Source organism: Orycteropus afer, unplaced genomic scaffold, assembly GCF_000298275.1.
Source record: "Orycteropus afer afer isolate SDZICR_OR568_19922 unplaced genomic scaffold, OryAfe1.0 scaffold00143, whole genome shotgun sequence".
NCBI lineage: Eukaryota > Metazoa > Chordata > Mammalia > Tubulidentata > Orycteropodidae > Orycteropus > Orycteropus afer.
In genome coordinates this window covers 2984756-3000260 of record NW_006921730.1, presented here as the reverse complement: position 1 = coordinate 3000260, position 15505 = coordinate 2984756, and the positions used below count along the sequence as shown (strand labels likewise).

Genomic DNA, 15505 nt, shown 5'->3' with positions numbered 1-15505 from the left:
CCAGCCTAAGGAGGGGTCAGTATGAGTCGGGTCCTACTCAATGGCACATAACAACAACAACAATAACATAGTTTTAAAACTTAAAACCTTCCAATTTATTATTACATTTCTTTCTTTCTCATCCTAATTAGAAAAGGACTTTCACTTTGACAAGATAAATTGCTCTAGCCACACTGGTTGTTTAAGTTTCCTGTCTTCCTAGTTTCTAAACTTCATGTTACCTAACTCATGTCCTAATTCTCTGCTGAAACCGCTTTGTTGGAGGTTACCATCCACTAGTACAACAGTCTCCTTCCTGCCAGTATTATCTGTCCCTTCTAGTTCATCCTGTCACAGAATCAGTTTAACCTTTCTAAAACACGAGTTTCATTATGTCAATCCCTCACTTAAAAACACCTCATGGAAACTAGTGGAATGAATAGTGGAAAATAAGGGGAGACCAGATTATGGTGGTTTTTGAAAGCTGGGTTTCACGTGAGAGGTTTTTTAGGAGTAACATGATAAAAAGTGTTGTTTTACTTTGATCATGCTAGTAACAGTGGGCAGGATGAATTAGAGATGGGGAGGATGAGTCAGGCAGTCAGCTGTTGCAGGGATCAGGTATATTATGTTGGTATCTTTGTAGGGTCTGGGCCTGTCAATGAAATGCTACCTTGCCAAGAAGTTCATAGTGTTGCTTTGTAAAAGCTCCTAACTTGGTTGGAGTTTGTAAGCTCTTAACGTAGCTAGAAGAAAATGCAATTTAATTTAAGTGTAGTCATTTGATTTTAGATATAAAAGCTGTACCTGATGTATAAAAGGGTTTCTGTGCAATCATTTTAAAGGGTTGCTGGGTCACTTGGACATGTGGGGCCCTGTCCAGGAAAACCTGTTCACTCTCTTCAAGAGTCATGATTATAATTGGTTAGCCCCATAAAAGGAGTGCTTCGGTTCTTTCCTCAGAACTCCTGGGCAGATGGACCAATCAAAATTCTGTGGTTCAGTTACTGCTATTAACTTGCACATATCTGTGCTCCTCAAGACCCCTTCAGAATTCCAGGATCCCTCTCCCAAGTTGTTACCTTTCTGAAGTGGAAAGAACTATAAACCCTTCCTCTTTAGTTTGGCAAGAGACTCTCTCCAATCCTCACTCTTCATTCCAGGAAGCAAGCGTTAATAGGATGCTGCATTGAAGCTTGCTTTATTCATATATAGTAAGACTATGTTCTATAGATAAAAGGTCTCTTGGTTAGGGGAAGAAAAAGCCTACTCACTTTATTCTTCAGAGCTACAACATTTGTCTTCGGAATGAAACTGAGAAAAAGGCAGTCAGACAGGAGGCATCTGACCTCCTCTAACTTCACTAGGTGGAGACAGAATCACCATCAGCAGTATCAGCACATCACAGAGGTCAGACATACCTTCTCTCGTCAAAGTTTTTACAAATTCTGACACAAACCGTCCCTCCCATGGCACTCTCTACTACTGTGCTGGATTCGATAATTTGTTGCATTGGTCACATAGAACTCACAGGGGTTTATTAGGGAAGTAAAACCAAAACTGTTGTCGATAATTTGTTGCATTGGTCACATAGAACTCACAGGGGTTTATTAGGGAAGTAAAACCAAAACTGTTGTCGTTAAGTCGATTATGACTCATAGCAACCCTCCAGGACAGTAGAACCGCCTCATAGGGTTTCAAAGGCTGTAAATCTTTATGGAAACAGACTACCACATCTTTCTCCTGTGGAGCTGCTGGTGGGTTTGAATTGCCAACGTTTTGGTTAGCAGCTCAGTTCTTTAACCACTGTGCCATCAGGGCTCTTTATAAGGGAACTAGCAAGTTACAATTCAAGTTCAGGAATACTTAAGATACAATTCTTTGATCAGGACAGCCTCTCCTCAGTCTTTCTCTCAGCTGTGCCACAGACAGGTCTCTCTGGTCCTAGGCCCCTTGGCCTGGCCACTCCTCTGTTCCAGCAAGTGTTGCAAACCTCTTTTGGCTTTGCTGATAAGTGCCCAGAAGCACCCCATTCTGACAGCAATCCTCCTGGCTGAAAGCACTCTGCTCTCTTGCTCTGTGAGTCGGCATACCCGCCATGCTGTCTCCTACTGGTCTCCTAGTTTTGCTGCCTCTGGGGCTGCTGTTTCTCTGCTGCCACTTCTTGCTGTGTTGTGCCATCTCTAATGCCACAGCTCTCTCTCTCTTTCTGTCTCTCTCGTGGGTCCAGGAAGCTCCAAAAGTCAGAACTCCAGGTCCAGATCCAAAGGACACACTTTGCTCCTAGCACATCTTCTTGGTGGTGGTGAAGTCCCCTTTTCTGCCTCTGGAGTAGTTCATTTTAAGCCTACTGGGATGGCAAAACTGACCAATCCCCTTGTTAGGGTTCCATACACTTTATTTGCATGGTCTCAATTCACAAGGGTGCCACAGACACCTAATTTCCATAGTCCCATGCAGTCATTTGGTGGGAGTTACAAAGACTATGGCTAGAAGGGCCATATTAAGCAATTCAGTACACCACTGGAGAAGAACCAAGGAAGGAGAGACTGATCATAGAATCAAGTACCTAGAAATTTGATAGGATGAGTTACTGGATTTTCCCATATAAAAATTATCAGAGACTGTGGAGATTATGGTTTCAGAAAGCCGTGAGTTCAGAATAAAGATGGAAAGAGGAAATGAGATATTTAGTAGTGGAAAGTGGAAGCTCCCTTAGCATTCTCTATGGTGATGTCAGGTTAGTTTCTCACTTCTATGATCACAGCTTCATTAGCACCTGCAGCCTATGCTCATGTCTTTTCAACTACTTATGAACTTTTGTTTAGAGTCTACTAAACTTTTAAACCTTAGCTAAATTTCATTTCCTCCATAAAATCTTTCCTGAAGATTATAGTTGCCATTCTCTGAGATCTTATTGAGCTTCTACTTCAATCATACCATTTAGCATGCAACAATTCTATTAAAAGTGTGTGCCTACTCCCCTCCAACTAGGTGGTGTAATTTTTGATTTTAGAGACTATATACATTTTAAACTTCTTTTGTATACCTCCTGGAAAAGTTTGGGTTCATACTTACTTATTAAATGGACCTCCAGATCAAAAGTTCTGTTACATATTTCAGGACAACCATTCAAAAATACTGTACTGTAAAAAAGTTTCTATCTCTATATGCTTTAAATCCTGTTACTTAACCAAATTTTTATAAAATGTATCATTTAACTATCACAAAATGATAGCTCAGGTCATTACTACAGTAGGGACAGTCCCCATAAGACTTCTAGCTATTAACTCTTAAATTCAGTCTGCATTAAGCAGCATCTTTATAAGCATCCCAACGGTAAAAGTGTTAAATTTCGCAAACACAAGAAAATGGGTATGAAATGATTATTTAACTGTGCACTTTGCTCATCTGTCAAATGAAGGAGACGGCCAGTGTTGCCAGGCTCCTGACAGGTTAGTTTCCAATCCTGGTTTTTACCTCATTATGTTGAAGCAGCCAATTAGGTCGCCTGGGTGCTGTGCATCCTGGGAATTGTAGTTTCTGGCTCCCTCCTCCTGACTACAAGCTCCACAGAGCGGCCGGAGGACGGTTGCTTGGTATATTATTAGCAAGTGGGAAGTATGGCGGTGGCGCGCGTTGAGGCAGCTTTGCCTCCGGGAGAAGGTAAGGAGTCTCAACCTTTGGGCCTCAAGCTTTACTCCACGGAGCAGGATTAAATAGTTACCCGGTGGAAAGGAGAACCCTGGGCTTAGGGGGTACAGTTCTGGACCAGTTCTTTTGATGCAGGGCTGTGGGCGTCGCGAGGCGCGCTGCTCTGTGGGAGTTGTAGTTACCAGGCGTTGTCCAGTTCTTTGGCCTCCAGGCTAGGGGCAAGCGAAGGACTACAGGCCCCAAGGGCCTTCGCGCGACTCGGTGCCCTGGCTCCCGCGCTCCTCGGGCTGGCCGGTCGGTGGGTTTCAGACTACCGTGTCTTTTTCTGGACATTTGATTTATGTTTAGGGGGTTCAGATGAAATGTGCATGTTCTCCTTCTTTCTCTTTCGCATCCTCTTTCCCCTCAGTTTCTACAACATCCAGGAAATCCTGCTACAAACACCTTTCCCTACACTGTCGTTGAACCCCTCCTTGAAACTGGCCGGCAGCCGTGATAAAATTTGGGGAGTGATCCATAGCCCACAATTTTCCACCTCTTGTTGCACATACGGGGTTCTGGGATCGGATTTGGTCGTCATTCAGCGGAGCGTGGGGTTTGAGTGCTTCTGTGGCCAGGAGATGATACCTCTTTGAGGCACCTGGAGTGAGCCGAGCTCCTTTGTTTTGGTTACGACTCCTAGGCTCCGCAGCAACCGTTTGGGTTAGGGTCAGGGCCAGGGCCAGGGGTCGGGACCCATCTCCACGATTTAAACCAAGGCCTCGTTATCTGGGATCTGTAGATTCTAAGCGGGGTGGGGGTTGGGAGGATGGGATGAGGAGCAGGGAGGGGGAGAGAAGAGACGATCTAGTGTCTCTAAGAGGTTGTCAAACCTCTTGGAATTGTGTACAAAAGCTGTGCATTTTCCTGAGACAGTACATGACTTTTCATCAGGTTCTTAGGAGCCCGTGACCTCCAAGTGCTAAACGCCTTTAGACGCGGAAAAACGTTGAAGCTTCCTGGGAGCAATCCACTGTAATTATTTACCGCAGTCCTAATCTGAGTATAAGTTTGAAACTGGCAGTCTCTGTGGCTCCTCCTCCTGCTGATATCTACTTCTGTTAAGCTCCACCTTCTCGGTCCACCCAGGCAATTTACAGACAATAATAGCAGTTAACGTTTATAGAGTACTTTTTAAGAGCCAGAGGATGTTCCAAGTGCTTTTCTTACATTATTTCATTATCTGTGTAGAACAACACTGTAAAGCCATATCATCCTCATTTTACGGAATAGGCCAGTGAACCCAAAGGAAATAACTTGCCCAACATATCACAGTGGGTAACTAGTAGAGCCAGGATTGGAACATTTGTTCTATTATGTTATAGTGCTTTATTAAGTGCTGTATGCCAAGAACAGGGCTAAGTGCTGTTCATATGGCTTCTCATTTAATACATGATGAAATGTGTCTGTTGTCCCCATTTTAGAGGTGAATTAACTGAGCTATACTCTTTTTCTGATGTCAAAAATTTCAGATTAAATGCAACTTAGAAGAAGCATGCAGACAATTTTATGATAATAGCAAAGCCATATTGAAAAAAAAATACATTCCTCAGAAAAAATATCAGTGACGCATTTTTAGAGACAAAATGGCTCAGAAAACTGGTTAAAGTATTTGAGTAATTAAAGTACATGAACAACAACAAAACCCCTAACATCTATATTATAGATATTTAGCTAATATATCCTGGTAATTTTAGTGTGTAAATGATATGAAATCAAATATTTTTTTCTGTAATGTACAAAGATGTATTGTTTTTATATTTTAAAATAGTTTTGGAACAGGCCCACAGATACAATAAAACCAACTTAAGAGTCAATAAATATTTCAATATAGTATGAGTTGTGATTTTTGGCATCACCTTTCACTATGAAAATTCTTCTGGTTTGGATGATAATCTATATTGTTCTCCAACTGTGAAAGGAAAGCAATACTCAGCATGTGCAAAGGCATTTATGGAGTATAAAGAAGGCTGGTGGGGCTTTTGCTTAGTGAAAGGCTTCTTCTGGGCCAATGGCTGGAACAGGTAAGGGGAGAGCCCCAGGCAGGAAGTGGGAGCTAGCTGAGAGCTGGAACATGTAAGGGGGGAGGCCAGGCAGGAAGTGGGAGCCAGTGGACAGCCCAGAACAGGTAGGGGGAAGGCGAGGAAGTAAATGGAGCAGTTTGGAACAACTAAGGGAGACAAACTTGTCTGTCCGTTTGTTGAACTGTGGTGGCTGATGTGTTGCTGTGAGCTGGAGGCTGTGCCACTGGTGTTTCAAATGCCAGCAGGGTTACCCATGGGGATGGGTTTCAGTGGAGCTTCCAGACTCAGACAGACTCAGAAGGAAAAGGCCATCCACTTCTCAAAGAATTGGCCAGTAAAGACCTTATGAATAGCAGTGAAACACTGTCTGATATTTTACTGGACAACTTTATGAATAGTCCTGAAGCATTGTCTGATACAGTGCCAGAAGATGAGCCCCTTAGGTTGGAAGACACTCAAAATATGACTAGGAAAGAGCTGCCTCCTCAGAATAGAGCAAATCTTAATGATATGATAAGGTAGACCTTTCAGGACCTCTATTTGCTGATGTGGCATGACTCAAAATGAGAAGAAACAGCTGCAAACATCCATTAATAATTGGAACACGGAATGTATGAAGGTCAATCTAGGAAAATTGGAAGTTGTCAGAAATGAAATGGACTGCATAGAGATTGATACACTAGGCATTAGTGAGCTGAAATGGACTGGTTTTGGCCATTTTGAATCAAACAACCATATGATCTACTATGCCAATGAAGAGGAGTGGCATGGCATTCATCATCACAAGGAATGTTTCGAGATCTGTCCTGAAGTAGAATGCTGTCAGTGACAGGATAATATCCATATGCCTACAAGGAAGGCCAGTTAATACTACTGTTATTCAAATTTATGCATCAACCACCAAAGCCAAAGATGAAGAAATTGAAGATTTTTACCAACTTCTGCAGTCTGAAATTGACTGATCATGCAATCAAGATGTGTTGATTATCACTGGTGATTGGAATGTAAAAGTTGGAAACAAAGAAGTAGTTGGAAAATTTGGCCTTGGTGATAGAAATAATGCTGGATATCGCATTATAGAATTTTGCAAGACCAATGACTTACTCATTGCAAATACCGTTTTTCAACAACACAAACTGCAGCTGTATACATGGACTTCGTGAGATGGAGTACACAGGAATCAGATTGACTACATCTCTGGCAAGAGGTGATGGCAAAGCTCAATATTCAGCCAAAACAAGGGCAGGAACTGATTGGGGAACAAACCATCAATTGCTCATATGCAGGTTGAAGTTGAAGACAATTAAATCAAGTCCACGAAAGCCAAAATATGACCTTGAATATATCCCTCCTGAATTTAGAGACCATGTAAAGATTGGATTTGATGCATTGAACACCAGTGACCGAAAACCAGAGGAATTGTGTGGAATGACATCAAGAACATCATGAAAAAGAAAAAAGGTCATTAAAAAGACAGGAAAGTCAAAAAGACCAAAATGGATGTCAGAAGAGACTCTGAAACTTGCCCTTGAGTGGAGAGTAGCTAAAGGAAATGGAAGACATGACAAAAGAGCTGAACAGAAGATTTCAAAGAGTAGCTCGAGAGGACAAAGTCAATTATTATAATGAAAAGTGCAAAGACATGGAGTTGGAAAACCAAAAGGGAAGAACACAGTAAGCGTTTCTCAAGCAGAAAGAACTGAAGAAGAAATTCAAGCCTCAAGTTGCAATATTGAAAGATTCTATGGACAGTATGGGAGCTCTGGTAGCGTAGTGCTGAAGGCACTGGACTGCTAACCAGAAGGCTGGCGGTTCAAACCCACCAGCCACTCCTCGGAAGGAAGGTTGGGCAATCTGCTTCCATAGTGATACTGCCTTGGAAACCCAAGGAGGGGTCACTATGAGTTGGGTCTGACGCGACAGTACATAACAACACAACATGGACAATATATCGAATGACGCAGGAAACATCAAAAGAAGATGGAAGGAATACACAGAGTCACGGTACCAAAAAGAATTGGTCGGTGTTCATCCATTTCAAGGAGCTCTGGTAGCACAGTGCCTAAGGCACTTGGCTGCTAACCAGAAGGCTGGCAGTTCAAACCCACTAGCCACTCCTCAGAAGGAAGGTTGGGGGCAGTCTACTTCCATAGTGATACTGCCTCGGAAACCCAAGGAGGGGTCGCTATGAGTCAGGTCTGACTTGACAGCAAACAACAACAACAACAACAACAACAACAACAACATCCATTTCAGGAGGTGGCATGTGGCATGTGACCAAGTACCAATGGTATTGAAGGAAGAAATGGAAGCTACACTGAAGGAGTTAGCAAAGAACAGGGCTCCAGGAAGTGATAGAATACCTATTGGATGTTTCAACAAACGGATACTGTGCTGGAGGCACTTACTCAGCTATGCTAAGAGATTTGGAAGACAGCTGCCTGGCCAACTGACTGAAAGAGATCCATATTTGTACCTGTTCCAAAGAAAGGTGATCCACAGAATGTAGAGATTGTTGAACAATATCATTAGTTAGTGAAATCTTACTGAAGATAATTCAAAAACAGTTGCTTCAATGTACTGCCAGAGAACTTCCAGAAATGCAAGCTGGATTCTGAAGAGGATATGGAATGAAGGATATCATTGCTGATGTCAGATGGATCTTGGCTGAGAGCAAAGAATACCAGAAAGTTGTTTACTTATGTTTTATTGACTGCAAAAGCATTTGATTATGTGGATCATAACAAATTGTGGATAACGTTGAGAAGAATGGGAATTCCAGAACACTTAAGTGTACTCATGAGGTTCATAGACCATGATGCTGTCATTCAAACAGAATAAGGGGACACTGCATGGTTTAAAATCAAGAAGGGGGTGCATCAGGGTTGCGTCCTTTCTCCATACTTAGTCAATCTGTACTCTGTGTAAATAATCTGAGAAACTGGACTATATGAAGAAGAAAATGGCATCACGATTGGAGGAAGACTCATTAACAACCTGTGATATGCAGATGACACAGCTTTGCTTGCTGAAAGTGAGGGTGACTTGAAGCAGTTACTGATGAAGATTAAAGACTACTGTCTGCAGTATAGATTATACCTCAATATAAAGAAAACAAAAAATCCTCACAACTGGGCCAATAAGCAGCATCACAATAAATGGAGAGAAGTTGTCAAAGACTTCATATTACTTCATTCTACAACCAATACCAATGCAAGCAGCAGTCAAGATATCAGACGACTTATACCATTGGGCAAATCTGCTGCAAAAGACCTCTTTCAAGTGCTGAAGAGCAAAGATAGCTCCTTGAAGACAGGTGTCCCTGACACAGCCATGGTATTTTCAATCACCTTGCATGCGTGTGAGAGCTGGACAATGAATAAGGAAGACTGAAGAAGAGTCGATGCTTTTGGTGTTGGTGAAGAATGCTGATCTGTGCTGGAAGAAGTGCAGCTGGAATGCTCCTTGGAAGTAAGAATGGCTGGACTTTGTCTCACCTACTTTGGTCATATTGTAAGAAGGGGATCTTCCCTGGGGAAGGATATCATGCTTGGTAAAGTGGTGGGTCAATGAAAAAGGGGAAGGCCCTCAACGAGATGGATTGACACAGTGGCTACAATGATGGGATGAAGTATAGCAAGGATCACGGGGCTGGGACAGAACCGGGCAGTGTTTTGCTCTGCTGTACATAGGGTCACTACGAGTCGAAGACGACTTGGCGGCACCTAACAACAGCAATAACAACAGGCTTCTTCTGGTTAACAGCCTTAGTCTTGGCTCTCTTTTTCCTGGCATAACTGAATTATGATTTTCAAAATGGTTTGGGTACTTAATAATATGCTTAAAGTTAGGTTGTAAACAGGTTGATCTATATAAAAAGTTTAGTTCCATAAAAGCTTATTTACCATTACTTAGTCATAAAATATATAATAGTTCTTATCTAAATGTGAAAAATTCCAAAGTATTATAGACACTTGAGCAGAAAAATCACAAATCTAGGTATACTATTACATTTCTGAGGAAAAGTGGATCATTTCAGTCTGTGATCATTTAGAACTCAAAATTGATTTATTTTCAAAATCTTAATATTTATTATGTTCTAGTGTTTTCTACTCATATGAGTCAAAGTCAACTGAATGGCTCACAGTAACAATAATGTTTTTCTAACACTAAATGTATAGTTTTTAAAAAATAATTTCATCTTTATGCTCAGCTAGTGTATGTGTTTTATTTGTGTTTTCCAACAATTTTCCTCTTCTTTGTCTAGGATCAGTGGTCAATTGGTCAGGGCAAGGACTACAGAAAATAGGTTCCAATTTACCCTGTGAAGCTGATATTCATACTTTGATACTAGATAAAAACCAAATTATTAAACTGGAAAATCTTGAGAAATGCAGACGATTATCACAGGTAAGTATTACTTGGGGAACTAGTTACATAGGACCAGTTTATTATTAAATGAAATAACCAAACAAAAAATAGTTCTACAGTCCTAGAAAGCAGCAAATGTTGTCTTATGTTTTTACATAACAGTTTTTCATGAAGAGGGAAAGCTATGTGCTACATTTAGAGTAGAGTAGAAGAAGAAGCATTGTTAAAAAAGAAAACATATTATGTTGGCAAAATAATGTGTTGCTAAGATAACCTTTTACCTCATGATGAGGGTAAAGAGTTCATTCATTCATTTATTCATTGATTCAGTTTATTGGACCTCTGTTATAGTTGCCATGAGTCAGAATTAACTTGATGGCAATGTTTTTTTTCTCGTGTCTGGCACTGTTCTAGGTCCTGAGTAAGACAGGACCTTGTTCTTGGAGAGCTGCTGCTGTGTTAAAAATGTTTTTTCTTTAGTAGTTGGGAGAGGCTTGATTGCTTTATCTGGTTGAGAGCTTTATCTGTATTGTCCATTGCTTAGGACCAACAACAAAACCTCTAATATTTACATCGTAGAATATTTGGTACTATATATGAAAAGTACAAATTTGGTTTGTGTATTTTGGGCTTGCTTAGGAGCTCTGGTGGCATAGTGCCTAAGGTATTTGACTGCTAACCAGAAGGCTGGTGGTTCAAACCTGCCAGCCACTCTTCGGAAGGAAGGTTGGGTAATCTACTTCTGTAGTGATACCCAAGGTGATACCCAAGGAGGGGTCGTTATGAGTCAGGACCAACTTGACAGCAATGAGTTTGGGTTTTTTTTTTTTTGCCATTTAAAGAATTTTTAACCCCAATGTGATAGTAAGAGACGTAAGTATTCCTAAAAATAATGAGGTGTTTTTTTTCCACAGTTGTCAGTGGCAAATAATCGACTGGTGAGGATGATGGGTGTGGCCAAACTGACCCAACTCCGGGTATTAAATTTGCCACATAATAGCATTGGCTATGTGGAAGGACTAAAGGAACTAGTACATTTGGAATGGCTGAATTTGGCAGGAAATAATCTCAAGGTGATTTTTATTTTTAATTACAAAAGTATTCACTCTAAAAAATAAACTCAATCAGGATAGAAATAAGTGGAGTAAAAAGTAAGAGTACTCCCGCTCCCTAGGGATCATCTCTGTTAACTTAAAAATAATCTAATTTTGAAATATGTAATGCAGTATAATATTCTTTTCAATACAAACAAAGAATCTACATTATACTTAGAAAACTACATCAAATGATAGACTAAAGTGTTAGGAGAGACTATATCATCCTGAATTAACTTAAAGTGAATATGTAATAGTATAATGAAAAACACATTATTTTAAAAGTCAGGAGATCTGTTTTCTGGTCCTACTTCCATGCACTTAGTAGCTGTATAATTTTGGATAAGTTAGTAAATATCTCTGTGTCTTATTTTTTGATATGCTAGGTGAGGGTACTGTATTAATAACTGACTCTTATTGAGTAATTTGTGCTAGATATTGTTAACACCTTAACTGTATTAACTCATTCACTGTGATGATAGCCCGTGAGGTAAGTACGTCACACCCAGAGAAGTTAAATAACTACAGAAGGTTACACAGCTAGAAAGTTGTAGACCCATTATTTAAATCCAGGCAGTCTGGCTCCACTTGTAACTTGTAAACTCTATACTATACAAACTGCCATATGTCATCACTAAAGTTTCTTCAAGCTATAAATATCTGAGGTGATAGACCTCCATATTAGCCTTCTGCTCCTTAAACAATAATAAAGGTATAAACCTGCATGACATGACAATTTACCAAATTCTGTTATTACTTCCTCTTCTTTGTTTTGCTAAACCCTGCTCCTCTGCTTCCAATAATGAACAAAGGAGGCAGGAGACTCTTTTAGCTGCAAGGAATATGGAAGAATTTTATACTTTGTTTTTGTGTACACAATATGATCTAATGCTTTTCTGGCTGTAGGCCATGGAACAAATCAACAGCTGCACAGCTCTCCAGCACCTGGATTTATCAGACAATAATATACCCCAGATAGGTGATCTATCTAAATTGGTATCCCTGAAGGTAAGTATGTTTTCTGAGCATGTCATTTTCAAAATTTTATATTAATATATGAAGAAAAAGTGATCTGATTGGCCTGAAACCACCTTGCCATATGTGAAGAACAGATTGTGTTTATTATGGTAAAAATTCTATTGGCTTACCAGAAATTAAGTTTGAAATGCTTTGTTGTTAGTTTCTATAACTGTTTTATTTTATGTAAAACTGGTCTTTGTCCTCTCTCTGGTCATGTCCTCTGAACATGATAGAAGTACTTCATGGTCAAGCAGCCAGTGCTAGTAGCTCATGTTATATAGTATATAGTATGTTGGTGAAGGAACTCTGCTGGTGTAGTGGCTGAGCCATTTGGCTGCTAACCAGAAGATGAATGGTTCAAACTCACCATCCACTCTGTGGAAGGAAAATGGGGCAATCTACTTCCATACAGATTTACAGCCTTGGAAACCCAGTGGAGGTTGCTATGAGTCAAAATCAACTCAGTGGCAGTACATCTGGTTTTTTTTTATTTATGTTGGGGAGGTTGAGAGTCATCATCTCTGAATTTGAGTGTTTTTTGACACTTAGTTGTTTTTAGTGTTATTATGGTTTGAAAATTAATTTTACTTTAATTGAAAAATAAACATATAGCATATAGAACTTTTATGGAGGGGAATGTATCATGCAATTGATAAGTAGTGATTAGAATCATAGCTTCAATAAACATATATAGGGCTTGTTCCATATTTTTGCTTCATTGGATATTATTAACATGAGAATGACCCATTAAGCCTTGAAAGCAGTATTTTAGCTCAGTTTGCCCCCCGTCATCAGTAGAAATTATTTTTAGCAACAATTATTATAAACAATTTGATGTAGTCAGATTCTGTACTGATAGTTGTTTAGAGAATTCAAAAGCATGAAAGGTAATTGAATCTTTCTTTTCTGCAGTGGAGACATGATTGTGTTATCAGAATACTGGGGGATCAGTATCTTGGATTTATTCTTGATAGTTGCTGACTTAATTTGAGTCAGTTTCATCTGGAAATAGATGTTCCACCTTCTATGACGTTTTAGCTACCAAGAGAATACAATTGTAAATTATGCGTTGTGGATTATCTTCCTCTCTCTTTTGAAAAATTTGCTGCATGCATGATTGTTGTAATGAATCTTCTCTTTTACTTTTTTCACCCTGTATTTTGATTTTTTTTTTAATAAGGAAGTAAACAAGCGTGCTGGAAATTGTTCAGCATCTGATAACTTAAATCTTACAACATGCTAGTTGCTATAGCAAATGTGTACTCTTAGGAAAGTTTTTAAGCTTTCTTGGGCTGAGGATGCTGTCATGAAAAGAGGGAGTTGGACTACCTAGGGCCCTTGTAGTATTAACCATCTTTAATTTGTGTGCAATGAGAAGGATAACAAAATGGATCCTTTTCCTCTCATATACACCATTTATGTCCTGTTAAAATAGACCAATTTATTTGCAATCTTTTAATTTGTAATTCATCCTGTTTTTACTTTCAAGACCCTGCTTTTACATGGAAACATCATCACCTCTCTCAGAATGGCACCTGCTTATCTGCCCAGAAATCTTGCTATACTTTCCTTGGCAGAAAATGAAATCCGAGACTTAAATGAGGTAAAATTTGAGGATATTCTATGGGATCAAGGAAACTGAAAAGTCTAGGAGGGACACAGGAGAAGGTTTTGAGCTTACTTGTAGACTGAATATCTTGAAAGAAACTGCTATCAATAACAATCACTTTACTCTAGAAGGTCATAATTTTTCTTTCTACTTTTTCTTGATATCAATAGGTGATTGAAGCTTAATTTTATTTGTATTGTTGCAGTTATTCCATTGGATCATGATTGGTGGTAGAGGGACATCTGCATAAGGGAGCTAATATGACACCCTGTGTACCTGCTATTATGTTTTTAAAATAGGGTTTTCTCTGCTAGGAAATAGTGCTAATACTTTCTAAGGGCCTTTGTGCAGAAAGAACAGATGGCCATATTGTTGAAATTTTGGAGGTCAGTGGATAATAGAAGAGTGTTGCTTTTTGTCACTTTGCAGAACAAGAGGGAAATTGTTACATTGTCAAATGCTGCCAAAGATGTAGAATCAGTGGTTGCCCTGTGCTTGACAATGAATAGTCCATTTCGTTCAACAAAGATAATCCTTTGTTCCAGATCTCTTTTTTGGCATCCTTAACTGAATTGGAACAGTTGTCGATTATGAACAATCCTTGTGTGATGGCAACGCCTTCCATTCCAGGGTTTGATTATCGACCATACATTGTCAGCTGGTGCTTGAACCTCAGAGTCCTGGATGGATACATGATTTCTCAGAAGGAAAGGTGAATATGACCTCTTTAACATCCCATACATCCCATTTATCTTTTTTTTTTTTAAATGCATTTTATTGAAATATAATTTATGTGCAGTGAAGTACACAAAACTAAAATGACATGGGTCAATGCATTTTTTTTTTTTTTTTTTTACAGTGTTCCCTCCCCTCCCCTCCAACCCCTGGCAACCAACGAAGAAAGTTTCCTGCCATATATAAACCTTTCCTTGACCCTCCACAACAATATACTAATACTATGTTTGTCTTTCTGTGATTGACTTATTTCACTCAGCATAATGTCCTCCAAGTTCATCCATATTATGCGGTGTTTTGCAAACTCTACATTATTCTTTAGTGCTGCATAGCATTCCAGTATGTGTATGTACCATAGTTTGCTCATCCACTCTTCCCCTGATGGGCATGTATGTTGTTTCCATCTTTTTGCTATTGTAAATAGTGCTGTGATGAACATGAGCGTGCTTGTAATCTGTTCCTATCCTGGCTCTCACCTCTCTAGGATATATACCTATTAATGGGATTGCTGAGTCAAATGGTATCTCCCATTCCAACTTTCTAAGGCAATTGGATTGTTAATTTCTTTGGTGTTGAGGTGTTGGAGTTTTCCATCAATCTTAGAGATAAGTCCCTTGCTAGATACATAATTAACAGCAAATATGAATTTGTTGTGATCATTTTTGTCATGTGCTTTTTCATTGTGTTAATTTCTTTGTTCCATGTAATTTACTATGCTGAGCTCGTTTTGTTTATGAATCATGTTGTCACTTCCTTCATTGCTATTGTTTTGGTATTTGCTGAATATTTATGCTGGTCCTCTGTTTTATTTTGATGTGAAGGTTTATAATTTTTTTTGAGGTTACCCTGTGATTTATAGTTTTCTTCCCAAGTGTAAAACAGTCTGTTCTATCTTGTAGTTGTCTTGACTTCCCTACCATCTAGAAGTTCTGTAACGACACAGATTTTTTTCCCTCTTTTTGGTTTGTAATTGTCCTCAT

The 15505-nt window shown here is 39.5% G+C and overlaps 1 protein-coding gene across 1 annotated transcript in view; it reads left to right on the top strand.

The window, feature by feature from the left end:
• The first annotated feature begins 3602 nt into the window (after positions 1-3602).
• CEP97 (centrosomal protein 97) overlaps positions 3603-15505 on the top strand; it is a 40995-nt gene continuing 29092 nt past the window's right edge. The window contains exons 1-6 of the mRNA XM_042781642.1: positions 3603-3645; positions 9964-10106; positions 10982-11140; positions 12068-12169; positions 13671-13784; positions 14336-14502. Coding sequence (XP_042637576.1) covers positions 3603-3645; positions 9964-10106; positions 10982-11140; positions 12068-12169; positions 13671-13784; positions 14336-14502 — 728 coding nt within the window. The remainder of the gene's footprint in view (positions 3646-9963; positions 10107-10981; positions 11141-12067; positions 12170-13670; positions 13785-14335; positions 14503-15505) is intronic.